At 40.4% G+C, this 20,288-nt stretch overlaps 1 protein-coding gene across 1 annotated transcript in view; it reads left to right on the plus strand.

The window, feature by feature from the left end:
- The window catches only part of VPS41 (VPS41 subunit of HOPS complex), a 185,476-nt gene that overhangs the window by 77,530 nt on the left and 87,658 nt on the right, over positions 1 to 20,288 (plus strand). The window contains exons 5-7 of the mRNA XM_047842845.1: positions 160 to 234; positions 8,369 to 8,431; positions 10,370 to 10,435. Of these exons, the coding sequence (XP_047698801.1) occupies positions 160 to 234; positions 8,369 to 8,431; positions 10,370 to 10,435 (204 nt within the window). The remainder of the gene's footprint in view (positions 1 to 159; positions 235 to 8,368; positions 8,432 to 10,369; positions 10,436 to 20,288) is intronic.

Consider the following 20,288-nt stretch of genomic DNA (forward strand, 5'->3'; position numbering starts at 1 on the left):
CTGCAAAAACAAAATATGTGTTGCACTCCTGCGTCTAAGCTAAGAGATGATTTGTATCACTTCAGTGTTTACAAGGAGCCAAGGTATTTGGTTGTTGACGGATTATTTTCCTGAAGTTTTACATGTTTGTTTGTTTGTTTGTTTGTTTGTTTTTAATAGAGTCCTGTGAAGATAAATCAGATTAGCCTGGATGAAAGTGGAGAGCACATGGGTGTGTGTTCCGAGGACGGCAAGGTATGGCCATGACCTGGTGTCGGAAGCCGTCTGAGGGCTGGGATGTCCCCCAGCTGTAGGCGCTTGGAAAAGCCTTCTGCTCACTGTACCCCTGCCTTAGGAGAGCCTTGACTCCTCTTTTTGGGTATTGGACATGCTTCGGATTGCTCATAATTAAAGTAAAATATATTTTGCACAAATGTGCCTGAGGAAAAGTAATTACAAGAATGTCAATAATGTAACTAGTATTAAGCTGATTAACAGCTGTGGCAGGGCAACGTGTCACCTTAATCATTATCCCTGTGCCACTTATACTTCAGTGACTAGTCTGCAGTTCCTGCAAGACAGTAGTTTAATGCCTTTCTGCCATAAATCCACAAAATTGGATTTTGTGGGTATGATTTCTGTGGGCCGGTGGTTTTCATTTCCACACAAGTTATGAATGTTTCTCTTGAATTATAGAATCTTTTGATAAGCAATCATAGTTTATCAGAAGAATAAAGTGTCTTACAATGGCCACATTAAATAAATGTAAAATCAATATATGTACAGTTTTCTAAAAACCTGGCACCCACTTCCTCAACCGAGGACATACATCATTTGTGTGGTGTGTAACTAACAATTATCAGTGCCTCTTGCTGGTGTTGAGCTGTGACATTTAGTGGCTGTGGTGATTGATTTTCCACTTATAAGAATGTCTTTTTTGTTTTTCAGTCGATGGAAGTCTTTTCTAATGTTGGTCAGCAATGACAAAATTCTAATGCATGGTGTATTTAAGCTACTTCTCTAAAATAACAGTTTCAGGAGAAAGTACATGAAGAGTCCTTCCAGAATCTCACATGATCCTGATCAAGTAGAACGCATTTCCTAACCTAATTTTGTATTTTTACATGACCTAAATTCAGTGGGTCATTAATATGAGTGGATGAAAGATCGTGTACTCCATCTAAAAAATTTATACCCGTTTAATCTGTTAACAAGAGAAAAATGAAGTCCTCCCACAGGAATGCATTTTATTTTTATTTATTTATTTAAATTTTTTTTTTTAATGTTTATTTATTTTTGAGACAGAGGGAGACAGATCATGAGTGGGGGAGGGGCAGAGAGAGAGGGAGACACAGAATCCGAAGCAGGTTCCAGGCTCTGAGCTGTCAGCACAGAGCCCGATGTGGGGTAGAGCATAAGAACCCTGAGATAATGACCTGAGCCAAAAAGCAGTAGCTTAACCCACTGAGCCACCCAGGAGCCCCAAGAATGCATTTTATATGTCTAAGTTGAATGTTGCCCAAAGAGTCTTTTGAAATGGTAATCAGTAACCTCTTTGCTTTCCAAAGAGCACTGTCAGATTTTGCAGTACTTTCTAAAGTTCTGTGGTCCACCAGATTGTCAGAGTTGAGGGAGGAGTTGGTATGTATGGAAATTGAGAATGATCCAAACTGTTGAAACCTTTTTACATTCATGGATTTGTACAGAAATGTCAACTTTATTTTATTCTCTTAAAGAAAACAGAACAAAAAAGTCCTTGTGGACTGACAGCCAATTTAATTGAACTGATTGGTTGAAAGAGAACATTCATTTTTCAAACTGAAAAAGGATTTTTATTAAAATACTTTGTCAAGGAATTTTCGAAGCTTTAAATGTTGAATAATTATTATTTGTGGAAAAGTGGGAGATTTTAACTCTGTCTGGTGGATTATGACCCTCAGATATCATCTGCTGCACTTCTTGGCAAATAGCTGCTTTTTCGCTTGAGTCCAATTCCTCACTGTCCTATTTTGGTGTTGACCCAGGATACAGTAAGAAAAAAAATTTTTTTAATGTTTTATTTGTTTTTGAGAGAGAGAGAGAGAGAGAGCATGCAAGTGAGCATGAGCGGGGGAGGGGCACAGAGAGAGACACAGAATCCGAAGCAGGCTCTAGGCTCTGCGCTGTCAGCACGGGGCCCAAACTCGAACTCGCGAACCGCAAGATCATGACCTGAATCAAAGTCAGCCACTTAACTGACTGAGCCACCCAGGTGCCCCAACCCAGAATACATTTTTTAAAAATAGTTTTCACGTATGTTTTATTAGCATTGATAAAACTGAAAATAAATCTTCTGGTATGCATAATTTATATAAGCTAGCCAGTATTGTGAAAATTGAGCAGCTAGTATAGAATGATCTGGCAAAGTGGTTAGTAATGATGAAAACATAAAGGTTATTACGAAGATAAACTGCAGATATCTAGACTTAATGCATCTTTACATGGCTGTTGTGGTTTTTCTTTCTTTAGTGTACTAAGACCCCTAGATAAAAATATGTCGCCTTCATACGTAAACTAGAATCAATTTAGTATAGAGTGCAAGGTAGAGATACTTTCTCTTAAAATTTTGGAAATGTTGTTCCCTTTTGTCTGACCTTTATTTTTGTGGACGTGTCTGAGGCTAGCATACTTTTGTTCTTTCATGAAACCTTTTTAATTTTTTTTTTTTTTGTCCTGCCTTGGAGCTTAGACTAATAATAATAACAACAATAAAACAACAGCATACGGCCCTTGTAGTTCAGTTTGCTAAGTTATGTCTTGTTCGGGTCTATTTTCATTAATTTTGTCTGGAACACAGTAAGTCCTTGTGATCCATATACTGAAGTATTGTTTTCATTTCAGGAAAGTTTACTTCAGTTCTGATTTTGATTATTGCTTCAGTTCCATTTATTTTCATTTCTTCAAAGAAACCCAATAATACTTAGGCTGGAGGCAGTTACCATGCAGAGGCTGAGAGCATGGCTCTGTATCCCGCCTGCCCAGGCGGGATTTCCGCTTCCCTGCCCTGGGCTGGGCTCACTGCTTGCCCCCACCCCCCACCCCCACCCCCAGCATCTCCATTTCCTTAGCTGGGCAGTGGGCACGCCGGGAGGTCTGCATGAGGATGTTGTGAGGTGCTGGATATATGGCGATCCCTCCAGGTGTATGTTAACTGTTTTTATTGCTAACCGTGCATGCCTTTTTAATTTTATTTAAAAAAAATTTTTTTTAACATTTGTTTTTGAGAGAGAGAGAGAGACAGAGTGGGAGTGGGGGAGGGGTGGAGAGAGAGGGAGACACAGAGTCCGAAGCAGGCTCCAGGCTCTGAGCTGTCAGCACAGAGCCTGACGCAGGGCTTGAACCTGTGAACTGTGAGATCATGACCTGAACCAAAGTCAGGTGTTCAACCAACTGAGCCACCCAGGCACCCTAGTGAATGGTTAATTCCCTCCTTAACCCACTGTAGACTGGCCTTTTCCCCTCCTCGCATTATTGTACTGGAACTTTTCAAGGAGAGAGGGTGACTGGGTAAGCACTATTCACCCTTCTTTTGAAAATATGCAGGTTGTAAGGAAAATCGGTCCTATTGTGTGACACACACACATGTGTGCTTTCGTTTCTCATTATTTTTATCCTGCTCACTTCTCTGGAGTGGGGGAGACTTTCTTGTCTGTTTCCTTTGCTGATTTGCTTTTATCCCACTGTCCATTTTGCCTTAGGGAGTAGAGTTTTGTTCCATCTCGGATTTTTAATTTTCCTGAAATCTTTCTCTTGCTTCCAGCTCTATTTTCATATCAGCCAGACATATATTTAATTAAACAAAAAAATTTACAACTTGTCGTATGTCTTAGAGTGCCGGGCAGTGCAGTCTAATGGTTAGGAATGGAATTCTGCCACATGGTAGCCATGTGAGTGCAGGTAAGTTATTGTCATCTCTCCGTGCCTCAGCCTGTTTCCTTCTCTATAAAATGGGAATAACCATGGCACTTGCCTCAGTGATGATTGGAAATAAGTGAGCTAATACTTATAAATCGTTTGGAATAGTATCAGGAACAGAAGAAACACGTAGTAATTGCCAGCTATCATGATCCTGTTTTTCTGCTCCAGACTCATGAAGGCCTTTTCTTCTTATTGAAGTCACCCAATGGTTTTGTAGTTTCCTTTCTTTGCTGGTTACTAGTAAACACTTGTAAAAGCATGCTTCATCTCCCTCCGAGTCGTTGGAATGGCATTCTGCGATATCCTTTTTAGAGACCTCGTGTCCATTTTGTATTGCTTGTTTATCCAGCCCAGAACGAGGAGAAGAGCTCTTGCTGAATGTGGGTTGGCAAACACGTTCTTTCTGGGTCTGATTGCTCTCAGCCCAGCCTGTTACCATTTTGGGTAGCTCCGCACAGGGGCCTCATGAAGGAGCTTGATTTCCTCTGACCAGAGGGAGTCAGTTTAAGGCAGCCCCGCCAGCGACAGCCTCTGCTGTCCTCTCTCCCGGGTCTCTGACACTCTCCACGGGTGGAGAAAGTGAAAACCAGCCACCTCCTCTGTGATGGTCTCTTCAGCCACCACCCTAGATGAAATGGCAGCTTACATGTTCATCCCTGTTCTAACCTGACCCGTTACTGTTTGGAACCTGGGGTTTGAGAAAGGCCATTTCTCAGGAGGTTTTCTGATACTCTGGCTACCTCATTCGTGGTTCTCCTACATCAGATGGGCTGTCACCCGTTTTCTGGTTGACAGATCCGTAGAACTCCATGCTCGAGTGGAGAAGAATACACAACTTCCTTATCAATTCGTGAGGATAGGCTTTCTTGACTTCAGGCAGTAAAACACATACCACATCTCCTCCGTGGTCCTCATACGGCCACCAAAGAGATGGTCTGGAGTTAGTGAGAACTCCTCTAGGACTGCAGTAGATGGACTCTACGGCCAAGTGTTCAGAACTTTGTTTTTCTTCGTTAGGTATTTTTTGTGACTAGTTGGGGGAGGTTGTTGGGGTACACCATTTTTAAAAAAAATTTTTTTAGTGTTTGTTTATTTTTGACAGGGAGACAGAAGATGAGTGGGGGAGGGAGGGAGAGAGAGAGGGAGAGAGAGACACACACACACACACAGAATCTGAAGCAGGCTCCAGGCCCCGAGCTGTCAGCCCAGAGCCCAATGCGGGGCTCAGACTCACGGACCGTGAGATCACGACCTGAACTGAAGTCGGACGCTCAACTGACTGAGCCACCCAGGCGCCCCAAAGGACACCATTTTCAAAGGGAGCCCCGCAATTTTAACCTTTAATTCTATGATCCTTATTTGGGATGAGATCTTCCTTAAAGCCAAAACTGTCTAGGCAGACATTGAACAGGTTCCTTTCACAGACGAGTATGATATTTAACAGACAAGATGGCAAAATAAATCAAGAGGGAGAGAGAAAAAATGAGTAAAAACGGTTTTGGATTTTATTGGCTATCGTAGTGTAATTGTGACTGAGTTTTGCTTGTTATATTAGTGAAGTGAACCAAAACATCGAGGGTTTTACAAATCACCCTGCTTGTCCCGATCAAGTTAGGAGATTTGTCTCAAGAAGTTACAGTGTTCTTCCATACTGAAAGAGAAAATACAGTTATTTGACCAAGAGATGATTCAATTAAACACAGCAGTAGAGACTGACCCCAGAGTTCTAGTCTGACCTCTTTTCTGTTGATTCCCCCCCTTATTGGTCTACTATTACATCTTCAGTATTGGTCCCTAATGTTTAAAGGGGCACTTATCCCTGGTAATTCATCACTTATTTCACCATTAGATTCACAGTCCTGATATTTATCTTCTCATTTACTGATGCCTCCATCTTTTTCAGTGGATTCATACATCATTTATTTACATCTCATGTACTTTTCCCCACAGTAAAAATCACCTGCGGGCGCCTGAGGGGCTCAGTTGGTTATGTGTCTAACTTCAGCTCAGGTCACAATCTTGCATTTCTTGGTTTCGGGCCCCACGTCGGGCTCTGTGCTGACAGCTCAGAGCCTGGAGCCTGCTTCGGATTCTGTGTCTCCCTCTCTCTCTATCCCTCTCCTGCTCTGTCTCTCAAAAATAAGTAGACATTTAAAAAATTAGGGAAAAAAAAAAAAAGTCCCCTAACCTTTGTTCTTAAAATCACCTTTAGCCTGTTGTAGCCACAAGGAAGTTGATCCATTTGAATAAAAAGTCTGCTCCGTTTCGTTTCAGTTTTTTATCACAGTTGTCTAATTCAGAGTCTGACATTCACCTTTACTTAAGTTTGGTAAACATTTGAGGCTTTTGAATGGTATTTTCCTGTTCTACTTTTCTTATGCTTTATGCAGAAAGATCTCTTATTTCCATATTTTAGGCTATCTCATATAATGTTAGTGTGTAAGAGAATAGGGTATGAAACACTCATCTTGTTCTTTGTGGCCTTGGCCAAGTCACTTATTTTTCTGCACACTCCTCTGTTAAGCAGGCACAATGGTGTTTGCAGTCCATACCTCATGGTGTTGCTTAAAGGACCAAATGAGGCAGAGCAGGATTTTCAGTGCTAGCTACATAATTCCAGTTGTGGACCTTTTAAAATACCATTTCACTCCACCAGAACTGTTTGGTTTATCTAGGGTGGGGTCTTGCCATTAGTTTCCAGGGATCTTAACTGTGGAGTAATGATGATTCCCTCTAAACAATGAGAAGCAAGGTGGTGGGGGGGCCTGCCTGAGTTTATCGTGTCAATAATGCATCTTAAGGACTACCTCAGGGTAAATCCAATTCCCTCTCTGTCATATCATACCATATGCTGTTGTTGGAACCCAAATAACATACTTGGCACAGGTTATAAAAACAGCAGGCCCAAAATGAGTGTCCTGAAAATTTTATCTCTTACCGAATGAATTTGTTTCCAATAATTATATCGTGAGTAAGTTTTCCTCTTTGAACTTGCAAAAATGAACCACTCACAACTTACTAAGATGAAAACAAGAAATCAGAAGTCTGAATAGTTTTATCATTGTTTAAACATTTGGATGTGTAATTATTTTCTCACATAGAGCCATCCAACCTAGATAGCTTCACCAGTGAATCCTTACAAAATTAAAGAAAAAAATAATACCACTCTTCTAGAGACTGGAGACAGAGTGCACACATCCCAAGTGTTGGGAAATAGTTCTAAGTGCCCCTAATGGTTAGCTCCAGGTGTTTGAGCGCTCCTGGAATCTTAAGCCCTGTTTGGTAAGAGTGTAAATTGATCAGAACCACTTTGTGAAATGGTTTGGCTGTTTATTAAAAGTGAACAGATGCATAGCCTACCTACTTACGTATACCCTTCATAAATGTGTACCTAAGTGCACCAAAAAATTTGTAAAGAGTGTTCATTGCATGCAGCTTGTTTATAATAGCCCCGATCTGGACACAACCCAAAGGACCAACAAATGGTAGATACATGTATTGCGCTGTATTCACACATTGAAATACTATACAGCAATGGCAGACAACCAGGCACTGCTATCCACAGCAGTCTGGACACATGTTATAAGGAAGATGTTGAGTGAAAGAAGCCAGTGAAATAGTTTGATTGTATTTATAAAAAGTTCAAACATCAGGACAGCTTCTCTGTGGTGATAGATTTCAGGGTAGTGGTTAATTTGTGAAGGTGTTACTAAATGGGAAGGAACACAAAAGTGCTTCTTGGGCTCTGCCTCTTGAGGTGGATGGTGTCTGGAGGGGTATGTTTATGTCGAAAAAATTTGTCAAGCTGTAAATTTGTGATCCGCACCCTTTGCAGTATGGATATTAATCAGTTTTTAAGTAAACCACTCAGAAAAGAGATTAAGTATGAATAAAGTACGGTAGTCTTGAGCAACTTCAAGGGAGGCAGTGATAAGTAGAAACTTAAATCTTACATTTATACACTCTCAGTAGATTCAACATAAGATTATAAATGAAGTGCAGATCACCTAATCTCTTGCCACATTGATCTGCATGTTTGATTTATGTATGTATGACTCAAAAAAGAAGCACCTATTTCCTTCAGGAAAAGGAAGAAAACAGTTCCTTTAGGGATAGCCTATGGAAGTTCATAAAAGAATATTAATAAATGATTCATAACTATTTCATTTTTAAAAGTTGGCATCCCTTTAATAAATTAAATTTGTGGTGAGTAAAGGGAACCGTGTCCACGAGATGCTTATGAAAGCTTAATTGCATTGGAGTACTCCCACCCTGATAGAATTGTTTTCATTGGATATTTGATAGAGATCACAAGGGCCCTAGATTATTAAATATTCTACTTTTTGTTAATCAATAGTATGTGTTCTCACTGACTCAGCAGCCTTCTTTGTTGCCATCCTGGTGAGCTGACCGGATCCATTTTACTTTTTAGGTGCAGGTGTTTGGACTATATTCTGGAGAAGAATTTCATGAGACTTTTGACTGTCCCATTAAAGTAAGTATTCAGTAAGTTTTAATTTTTCTAAGGATTTTCTCAACAAAGACGTAAGGATTATAATACTTTGAGCACTATCCGTCTCCCATCAATTTCATCACCGAGTGTCTCTTCAGCACTTCGAATGTACTAGATACTATTTGATGGTATTAGAAGAGCATAGGATGTGTCTTATGTGACTGTGATCTCAGGCTATCCTCAGGAATTTTTTTTTTTTTTTTTGTAGTGAGTGAGATGATACATACAAACACCCAGTCTGTCGTTAATGACCCAAAGTGGTAAAAACAATATTAAGGAGTCCAAAGCCGAGAGAAGTTACTTCTAGCTGTTCTTGGCGGTGATGGCTTCACAGGGGGCGTGATGTTTGAGTGAGCTTTAATAAATGGACAGGGCAGACAGAGAAGCTGGCTTTCCATGTGGAAGAACGATAGAATACAAACGGAGAGGGCAGAAAGTTCAAGTTGTGTTCAGGAAGTGGCAAAAATGGCCTCGTTTAGATGGCGCATAAAACACGGACTTGGCAGGAGAGCCATAGAGGCAGATTGGGGCTGGCTGTATTTTCAGGCGAAGGAATTTGGACTCCGTGTGGTAGATAAGGAGAAATTATTGAATGTGTAAGAGCAGAGAAGTGACATAAACTGAGCTAAGCTTAAGGAAAATTAATACGGCGACTATATACAGTATAGATTGGAGGGCTGATAGGCGCACGAGGCAGGAGGAACAGTCTTAGATAACAGTTATGGCCCTTAAAGTGACGATTAGAGTTGTTGAAGGAATAGGTCATTCGTTGTTTTCACTTGTTTATTCAAACACTTATTGATCAACAGGTAAAGGAGAGATAGGATCTGATGTGTGTTTTAGGAAGGCAGCTCTGCCGGAGTGGAGGGTGATTTAAGCAGGAGAGGGATTGCAGGCAAAAGGCAATTTAGAAGGCTCATGCTGTCCTGGAGACAGGGCATCACGGGGTCTCAGTGACAGTAGCAGTCGGGAGCGTTCAAGGTGGAGTTGAAGACGTGAAGGCAGAAAGCCTTTAGGAGGTAGACTTCACAAGCCTTTGTGTTGGGTTGGATGGGGTGACGAGAGAGGGAGGAGCTGGCCCTTGGCTCTGGCCGTGGTGTGTGGCGATGCCACCACTTGCAAGAAGGGATGATTTGAATAAGGACGTTGCTCATTTGGTCTTGAGTTCAGATAACTGTGGTGTATCTGGTGGAAACGGTGTGGAGGTGTTGGAGACGTGAGTGCAGAGCGCAGGGTAGAGACTGGCCCTAAAAACACAAAGTTGATACTCATTGAGTAAGATGAAACCATCATTCAAAATCTCATCCAGTTAAAAGCTAACGAGCTGGCAGAGAAGACTGGGAGGGGACTGGCTCAGTGGAGAGCAAATGAGGAACTTCGGCTGCAGGGAAAGGGGCACGTCCTGCACGGTCAGTTCTGTAAGTGCGGTCCTGCAGCCCCGTTGTCTCCCACTGACGGAGGCTTGCTGTGACGACCCTAAATGCCTTTGAGGCTGCGTTGCCCCACCTGTTCCACTTGGTGCCCTCAAATCACTGGTGGGCATCCCGAACGAGGGGACAGCTGGGTTCTCTCTCTGGGTTTCTTCAGCTCATGGTGTTCAGTTACAAACATTTGTGACCTCTTGCTGCCTCGATTGACCCTAAAGAGGCGATGTGCACTCAGAGAGTCCTCACGCAGCCAGAAACTAGAACGAACTCACTCCTGTCTTTTAGCTTTCACCTGGCTTTCCAGAAGAGCAAAAACTCCGATGTCCTCAGATGCAGACTGTTGCTTGAAGAGACCACTTCTTACCTAGATCTCAGGATAAGTTTTAGATCCTGCTGCCTGTAATGCATAGAGGGTTTTCATTCTGTGGGTTGGTTTTCATTCTGTGCGTTAATGGTGGCTCCTTAACCAGTGATGGGTCCTTGTTCCTTGTAGATCATTGCTGTGAACCCGCATTTTGTGAGGACCAGCTGCAAGCAATTTGTGACTGGAGGGAAGAAGGTAAATGCTTTGGTCTACCGTCACATGCCGTCTTGGGGTAGGGGGTGGAGATTCTGTGTGCTTTTTAATTTATCTGTAATATTTTTAACATCTGACTATTCAGTAGGAGGAATTGTGAGAAAGACCGATGGGGTGAAATTCTAAGCCCATCATCTCTCTGAGGAGATGTGATTCATGCCTGTCACGATACTCCTTTGTAGTAGGTAAAGGGCAAGAAAAAAAAAAGGGGTGCCTGGCTGGCTCAGTCAGTTAAGCATCTAGCTCTTGATTTCTGCTCAGGTCATGATCTCACAGCCCCCATGTTGGGCTCTGTGCTGACAGCGCAGAGCCTGCTTGGGCTTCTCTTTCTCTCTGCCCCCACCTCTCAAAAGTGAATAAATAAACATAAAAACAAAAGGAAAGAGAGAGCTGTTACTGGAACTGCCTAGTGCTTTGAAATGTCCCTTCCACAAAAAAGGAGGTAGCATTTAAAAATAACAAAAAGAAATGGGATGCCTGGGTGACTCGGTTGAGCATCCGACTTCGGCTCAGGTCATGATCTCACAGCTTGTGGGTTTGAGCCCTGCATCGGGCTCTGTGCTGACAGCTCAGAGCCTGGAACCTGCTTCAGATTCTGTCTCTGTTTCTCTGTGCCCCTCTCCTACTCACGATCTGTCACTCACTCCTTCTCAAAGATTAAAAAAATATATATATTAAAAAAAATAACAAAAGAGCGATTAAACTTATGTTTTTCCACTTATTGTAGAAATCTCTAGCAGGCCTTGATAAAGTTTTAGAACAATTATGGCTATTTCTTTACTGACCTGTTTCTGACGTATTTCATGATCTTAGTGCTGTTTTAAAAAATAAGGGAGTGAAATAATCCTTGTATACATTTACATGTTTGTTTACAGACATAGTAAATTCTAAAATTAAAGAATCTTTCTGCTTATGGAACAAATCAAGTTAATTGTCTTCTGGTTTTTATTAACCAGTGGTATTTAACCATTTTTATAACAAAACGCTGTCACGGTACTGAAACAGTGAATATTAACTTCATACGCAGTTTCGAGCTCAGTGATGATGAGGTAGTCTGCGGTTATTTCCGTTGTAGTGCACGCCTACGGAATGGCACTGTGAGGCTCAGCCACCAAAGGGTTTTTGAGAGTTTCATGGTAGTTGTCTGTTGTTTTCCCCTGGTTTTGCTGCTTCCTAGACTGATAAGGCAGGAAAACATCCTGGTCCATACCCAGCATTTCTCAAGCCCTGGTTTTAGCTCATCATAGTGGCTGAGTGATGGGTCCCGTAGATCCCCGATTCCATCCCACCACATGAAGCCGGCATTGCACCAGCTCTGATTTCTGGTTGTGAGCCAGCCAGCTTGCCAGCTCCCGCCCTCTCCAGTTCATCATTATCCTTAGGCTGTACCCTCATTAGCCTCACATAAAAATATGGGATCAACCGGTGGGAATTACGGATTTAATCTAACATTCTTTAGCTTAGATCTGCAGCTGATTCACTCCTGAACAATACAAAACAAAGCAAACAAACAAACAAAAAACTATCTTACTTGTCTTTGCTGACCTCAGGAAGGAGCAGCTTTAAAATTCCTCTATTAAAGTATTTCTTCATGAAATACTTCTCTAGTTAAAAATTTTTAGGTGTAAAAAAAAAATAAATAAATAAATAAAAAAAGAAAAAAAAACAAAAAAAAAAGAAAAAAAAATTTTTAGGTGAGATACAGCATAAATTTACTAAGCTGTAATTTAAATCCACACATTTTTATTTAAAACTCAGTGGGGATAAAAAATGCTGAGTATTCTTTTGTGTGTTTGTTTTTTAAGCGGCTTAAAACAACAAACTTTTACTGTGTCACAGTTCAGAAAAAATCACAGAGTGGTTTACTTCTGTAGTGCTGCCTCAGATTCTCTCCCTAGGCTTCAGTCTACATTTTGGCTGGGGCTGCTGTCATCTGAAGGCTTGACCGGGGCTGCGGAATCGGCTTCATCTGCCTTCTTAATAATAATCCCTCAGATACTTAAAATTGATAAATCACTTTGATGTAAGTATTTTCCTAGTGTAGAATGCGGTTTTGTGTTCCAGTTTCCAATTTTAGGAGTTAGGAAGTTCACACTTGTCTCCTATTTCTTGGAGGTCTTGGTATGAAAGAACATATCAGAGATAATAGGAGTGGTGATGTCCAAATGGTAGGACTCAAACTCTGAAGGTGGAATTTTTCTGTGTACTTAATGATCAGGTTATTCGTGAAGCTTAATTAATAGTTGCTTTTATACTGTGAGGGATACCTGTGGTCTCATCAAGTCTGCCACAGTTGTCTTGATACATGGATGTTTTGCCAACCTGCATGATGCCTGGGTGAACTGTGCCAATCACATACTCTTCATCCTTCTACTTAGCATGTGTAGGAAGGATAGTGTGACTGTGGCTGTTCGGGCCAGAGCTCCTTGAGTAGATACATGAGCATTCTGCAGACACCCTAGTCCAACCTCCAAGTGCAGATAAAGTGATTTGGGAAAAGTGGAATTGATACAAAGATGAACATTGTGATGGGCTGTGTAATTAGAATTTACCAGATGCTGAGCAGGCAAGAACATCAGGGGTTTGGTTCATCTCTTTGGTTATCATGGTTAATGTGTTAAATTAAAAGTGTTAATGTGTCAAGGGCTTAGTATATTGGGGTTGACAAAAGTATATGTTATATTTTGATGTGAAGAATACTATGATTACACATGCCATTGTAAGTGATATTAAATCAATTTGTTTTAGGTTTTTAACAGCTTTATTGATATATAATTTGCATACCATAAAATTAACAGTTTCAAGTGCACAGTTCGATTGTCAACTTTTCCAAAGTGGCTGCACCATTTTACATTCTCATTAGCAATACATGAAGGTTTCAGTTTCTCCACATTCTCACCAACATTCACTTTTATCTTTTCGATTCTAGTCAACTGGGTGTGAAGTAGTATGTCACTATTTTGTTGTGATTTCCATTTTCCTAATGGTTTTCCTAATGGTTTTCCTAATGGTTTTTCCTAATGGTTTTTCCTAATGGTTTTCATGTGCTTATTTGTCCATTTGAATATCTTCTTTGGAGAACTCTCTCTTCCGATTCTTTGCCCATTTTTTGATTGGGATATTTGTTTTTGTGTATACTTGCAGAAAATATTTTTATGTATTGTTCATACAAGTCCTTTATTGATATATGATTTGCAAATATTTTCTCCTAGTCTATGAACTGTCTTTTCACATTACTGATGGCATCCTGTGAGGTACCGAAGTTTAGATTTTATGAAGTTCCATTAACTACCCCCACCCCCAACACACACACACTTTTTTGTTTTTGACACTTATGCTTTTGGTGTTGTATCTAAGAAATTATTGCCTGATCCAAGGTCATGAAGATTTATGCCTGTGTTTTTTTTTTCCTAAGGGTTTCATAGTTCTAACTCTTAAATTTAGGTCTAGAATTTGAGTTAATTGTATGTATGGTAGGAGGTAAGGGTCCAAATTCGTTTATTTGCAAATAAATGAATGTCCAGTTGTCCCAGCCTCATTTGTTGAAAAAGTTATTCTGTTGCCGTTGTCTTGGCCTCTGTCAAAAATCAGTTAACCATAAATGTTAGAATTTATTTCTTGACCAAGTTTTATCAATCTGTATATTTATCCTTGTGCCAATTTAGGCTTTAGAAACCCTAATTTTGCTGAGATTATTTATGGGATGATAAACAAATTAGCTGCTCTTAAACCATTTTGATTTTGAATTCTCTCTCTTTAAAAAGCCATCATAATTTCTCCTATGTATATTAGAGGCTTAAACATTATTATTTTTTTTTAATTTTTTTTTTTAACGTTTATTTATTTTTGGGACAGAGAGAGACAGAGCATGAACAGGGGAGGGGCAGAGAGAGAGGGAGACACAGAATCGAAAGCAGGCTCCAGGCTCTGAGCCATCAGCCCAGAGCCCGACGCGGGGCTCGAACTCACGAACCGCGAGATCGTGACCTGAGCTGAAGTCGGATGCTTAACCCACTGAGCCACCCAGGCGCCCCAGAGGCTTAAACATTATTATGTAAATGTATCTTCCATTCAGGGACTTGTAACATACACACTATTGACTGATTTCTCTGGATCCCTTAAGTTTCTTATATAAATATGTATTAAGCAGTAAAAAAGTAGTGTTTATTCAATAAACTGTAATGATATCTTTGTACACAGTTAAATAACTAGGGATTTCCATAATGTGCACCACTTTGGTGCAGTTTGCAGAAATCTCTAGAGGGATTTCCTCCTCCGTGTGCATGGTATGCAATTTTAAAGAGCCCTTATGCTGAATGGTTTTGGCATTGGTGTGCTTTGTTGTAAAACACACTTATTAGGTTGAAAACATTTCAGGAAATATTTCTAATTTCGTTAAAGAATATATCTTTGATTTTAAAAACTAAGAAAAAGGCCTTGAGAAGGTGACATTAAAAAGGGGGCACTATTGGGGAACCTGGGTGGCTCAGTAGGTTGAGCGTCCGACTTTGGCTCAGGTCATGATCTCACAGTAAGTGGGTTCAAGCCCCGCATCAGGCTCTGTGCTGACCGCTTACTCAGAGCTGCTTCAGATTCTGTGTCTCTTTCTCTCTCTGCCCCTCCCCCACTCACGCTTTGTCTCACTCTGTTTCTCAAAAATAAATAAATGTAAAAATTTTTTTTAAAAAAGGGGGCACTACTATGAAATGATCATTTCCATTTTAAAAGTGTTGCCAAGTTTTTAGAAGGATCTTTTTTTTTTTTTTAATATAACCAAGTTATGGCATTTTATACCTTTGAAAAATGAGAAAAACAGGACAACATTGGCCCAGTTGCAACTCTGATCTTTCCAAGTGCAGTTTCAACTAGCACCATAAACTAAGCAGAGCAAGTTTGAAGAGTCCAGCACTGAGCAAATGGTGATGACCTTGCAGTGATCATATATTGTAGATATTGAGACCTCTCCGTTTAGAACACATAGCAGATCCTATAGAGAGAAAAGAGAGTAAAGACAAGTATCATGTAACTGAGACGTTATGACCTTCCACCTTTAAAAGAGAAATTATTCTAGCTGGATGAAGGTGGAGTGTGGAGGAAAGGCGTTCTTTTTTTTTTTAATTTTTTTTTTCAACGTTTATTTATTTTTGGGACAGAGAGAGACAGAGCATGAACGGGGGAGGGGCAGAGAGAGAGGGAGACACAGAATCGGAAACAGGCTCCAGGCTCTGAGCCATCAGCCCAGAGCCCGACGCGGGTCTCGAACTCCGGACCGCGAGATCGTGACCTGGCTGAAGTCGGACGCTTAACCGACTGCGCCACCCAGGCGCCCCGGAAAGGCGTTCTTAACCCTTAAGAACCCTGATCTTCCCTAGACTGACAGCTAAAGGAATGTTGGAATCACCTGAGACCTTCCGTAAACAGTGGTGAGCGTGGCACGGGGACTCGAGAAGTGAAATTAAGTAAGTGGAAGCCCTACAATGAGACATTGGTAAGAATAATGAAGACACGCCTCATGTAATATTTTAGTTCTGATTTTATAAAAATCTTGATTCCTGTAAAAACGTTTCTTCAAGTAATTAGAACGTGCAGTTCAGGACGGCCCTGCAAAACAGCAATGTAGCAGAAAAAAACTTGAGGCTGTAGTTTGACACATTTGTTGATATTTCCTTTTTAAGGTTCTAGCTTTTGAGGTCTTTAGAGATAGCTCCTTATCTACCAGGGACTAGGAAGAGGAAGCGATAGTTCTGTCTGGCATAAACTTTTATTTTTAGGTTTTCAAGGTAACTTCTCAGTAGTTGAATGCCATAGCTGGATTTATGGACTCTGCTGCTTGACACATGAGCATAAAAAGCTTATTCTAAATTCTGTTTTGTTTCCATGTTGGGAAAAAAAAAGGCGGGCGAGAAGAAAAAGCACATCTCTTAAAAGTGCCATTGGGAGAGAGCTTTCAAACTTGTGAACCTGTGGATTTCTTTTTTAAGTGTAACCTCTTGTGTAGCCAAAATTCCAATACGTGAGCATAGCAATGAGGTTTCTAGTTTAGAAATAAGTCTTCCAAGCAGCTCTTACCTGGGTGTTTTTTTTTAATTGCTCAGCTTTCTCTGTCAGCAGATAAATTTTAGCTTCCTGTGACCTTTACCTTTGAACTCTGAAATAACACTTCGTAATAGTTGGTTCTACCGCTTTGACAAATTATTAAATTTTCACGATGCTGTTTGCAGCCGAGCTCATTTTTAGAAATGAGATAGTCAGCTGTTTGGCGTGGGGGCAAGGTGGAATGAAGGGACCTGACCGCAGGGACAGGTTGCTTTGTAAGCTAGAAAATGTCAGTCAGCAAACAAAGAAAGGGTCTGTGTGCAATGAAATGAGGAGAAGCACTTCACTGTTCAGGGCTGAAGGCTCCTGGCAGATTTTACGTGAAGGACAGAGATGGTACCATCAGCTAACTTCTGGAAGTTTCCAACAGTGATCTGCAAACTCAGATGGCATTCTTTTTTTTTTTTTTTTTTTTTTTTTTCCCAGATTGCACTCTGACTCCTTTCTGGAAGGGGATTCAGTAGAGGAGGCTTTTGTACTAATGCAGATCTTTTTAGAATCCTGACAGCCCAGGGAAACACTCCAGGTGAAATGGAGAGGTGGTTCCTTCCATGTTTCCTGTCTTCTGCTCAGGTTGGAGCAGGGGTTCTTGGGGCCAGAAGGGATTAGACTGTCAGCTATCCTGCTTGGCCTGCTGTCCAGTGGATCTCCAGGATGATCCTTTACAGGTGCTCAGGTGGCTCTATATACAAACGTTACATCCTGGTGGTTGCAGGTGGATCCATTATACAGAGATACCTTCATTTTTCAAGTACTAGGGTATAAATTGCGGTTCCATTACTAGAAATTCATTTCATGCCCTAAATAATACCAAAATTGATTAAAAGCCACCCATTAATAGGAAGTACAGCACAAGTATAACCTTCAGAAACATTTTTTAGGTATGTAACACCAAGTTGTGTTACAGCTATATTGCAAAAGGTGTTTGGGTGGGTTTTTCTTCACGTACTGAACTGGCTGAAGCCACAAATAGAAATCCTGTTCTTAAAAAGAGAAATCAGTTCAGTGTCAAAAATAGACATTCTTCAGTGCTTTAAAAAATCAAGTTCGTTTGTCTCAAATACTAATTGCTTTTTCGATGTCAACATGAAGGATTCCCAAAGTCTTTAGGATGGATCCATGGCAACTTTAATTTCTTCAGTGATTTCTCTTGTTTCATAGCCATCAAAAGCCTGTTGACAATAGAAGCCTTTTTTCTTTAATGAATTCAGCTCACTTTTCCCAATGTAATATTTCCATATTATTTGCAGCCTCCCCCTGAATTCGGATGTAAAACTTACCATCTGTCTTCCTGGAGCAATCAAACCATCTTTTGCTTCTTGCTGAAAATATCTTCCTTTGCATGTTGAGAGCGCTGTGACTTTTCTTAAGTATTTTGAATAGTTAATGATTCTGTAAGAATAATTTCCCACTTCAGATTGCTCATTTCCTCCTGGGGTTTAATACCAGTTGACTGTCGTTAACACTGAGAGGTGTTGTCTGTCTGTCCCTCTCCTTCTATATATAGCTGTACAAACACTGTCATTAACTTTGTTTTTTCTTTTTTTAAGATCAGGCTATTAAAGCAAGGGGTCATAATTGCAACTACTGTGGGTCGGTGTCACCAGTACAAAGTAAATCATAGTCATTCACAGGACTGTTTGACTTGAATCTGCTTCTTGAGCACAACTTTGTGTCATGGTCTATGTTAGGAGCTGTGAATACACAGTCCTGGATTTTAGGAATGGTGGGGCATTTCCAAAAGTAGATGAGAGGAACGCTGTTGGTGGAAAGCAGCTAAACCATTAGACCATGAATCAGAATGGTGATTTTGTAGGAAAAGGAGGATTCTAAGTCTTTTGGGTGGGAAGAATGTGTATGTATATATGTATGTATGTATCCCTGTGGGGTAATTTTGCATTCCTTTGCCTTTGTATTTTCTCCCCCTGTTGTTTGTTTCCTTTCAGTTTTCCAATTCGGTTTCAGCCTCGATTCTTTGATGTTTGTAACAGTGAAAATTGGAGCAAAAGAAATGTCTAACAATAGTGACTGAGCTGTGTCAGTGCCCTGCAAGCAGAGGAACCAAGTGTACGACTGTGGGTTGTGAGGAAGAGGGTGTCAGAAAGAAGGAATTCTAGGGCTGGGGTTGGCGAGAGGGGACCTGGGCTTCGCTCTAGATTGGATGCTTTCAGGAAGCAAGAGTCATTCTCCCATTGGGTATATTAAATCTTATCTAGGAGGAGGAAAGAATCAAGGCTAAAAATGTAACTGGTAAAGAAGCAGCAGCATCTCATTTTAGCCAGGATAGGGACACGTTTGATCACTGATGTGGTTGGAAAATGTTCCTACTTTGTCTGTGTTCAGACATGGTTATGGAGTCGTTGTGGTTTTGCCCTGATCTTTCATGGTTACAAGGCCAGGTCTGATGTTGGTGTTCTGTGAGATTGTTCCCGTTCGCCCAGAGAGCGCAGGGCCCAGCCATGAGTGCCCAGCTGGCTCCGATGTCAGCTTTTCTCTCTGTTGCAAAAATAAAATGCCCAACGTTTGCTAGATTGCTTCTATTGAGGTACTTTACAAAAATATATGTATACTCTGATTCTTTTTTTTTTTTTTTTGTAGCAGTAGGAAAGCTATATATGAAATTATTAGCAATACTAGTAATATTCACATTAACAATGTCTGGACAGGATTATAAATGTTCTTTTTGGCCTTCATTGGCATTTTCTGCCTTTTTTTTTTTTTGAAGAAAATAGTCATTACTTTTATAATAAGAAAAAGTAATAGGAGCACCTGAGTGGCTCAGTCAGTTAAGTGTCTGACTTTGGTTCAGATCATGATCTCATCTTTTGTGAATTTGAGCCCAAAGTTGGTCTGTGCTGACAGCTCAGAGCCTTGGAACCTGCTTCAGATTCTGTGTCTTCCTCTCTCTCTCTGCCCCTCCACTGCTCATGTTCTCTCTCTCTCTGTCTCTCTCTGTCTCTCTCAAGAATAAATAAATATTTTTTTAAAAAAGCAATAATAAATGAATGCATATCTCAACTATTTTGGATCTTTTTTTAACTTAACATTGCAAATCATATGAAATTCCCTACATTGTTGAAGTCTAATCTTAAATCAAGCATTCTTTAATGGTTATATAATATTCCATCCTATCAATAGGTTTAATTTTTCTTAACCATTCTCATACTCTTGGACCATTAGGTTGTATCCAGTTTCTGGCCATCATAAATCGTGCTGTAATGAAGTGAGAAATCTTTGGGCATGAACTTCAGCTATGCTTTTTAATTTTTGCTTAGCACTGATTCCCAAGATGGGAATTACTGAGTCAGAGGTCATGATGATTTTTTAGGCTTCAGATGCATATCACCAAGTAAAAGTGCCTTCCAGAAAACATACCATTTACACCGGCTGGTACCTACCTGTCTCACCACACTGTCTTTACCCATTTTGATACACAAAGAAAGATAGTCCATTGTTCTCTTTTGTAACTTCTTTGTATTATTAGCAATTCTGAACATTTTTATTTACTGGCCGCTTACACATCTTCCTTTATGATTTGTCTGACTGTATTCTTTGCTTGGGGCAGCTTTTAATATTACCATAGAAGCCAAGACAATGAAGACTGTCCATTTGATATTTATTGTCAGTTTGAGCACAAATTATTGCTGCTTACTGAATAGCCTGCAGCCTTTTCTCCAACTTTGGCTAAATCCGGAATAATTATTCTTGTTCCCAGGGAGGCATTATGTAGGAGTCATAA

Source organism: Prionailurus viverrinus, chromosome A2 (genome assembly GCF_022837055.1).
Source record: "Prionailurus viverrinus isolate Anna chromosome A2, UM_Priviv_1.0, whole genome shotgun sequence".
NCBI lineage: Eukaryota > Metazoa > Chordata > Mammalia > Carnivora > Felidae > Prionailurus > Prionailurus viverrinus.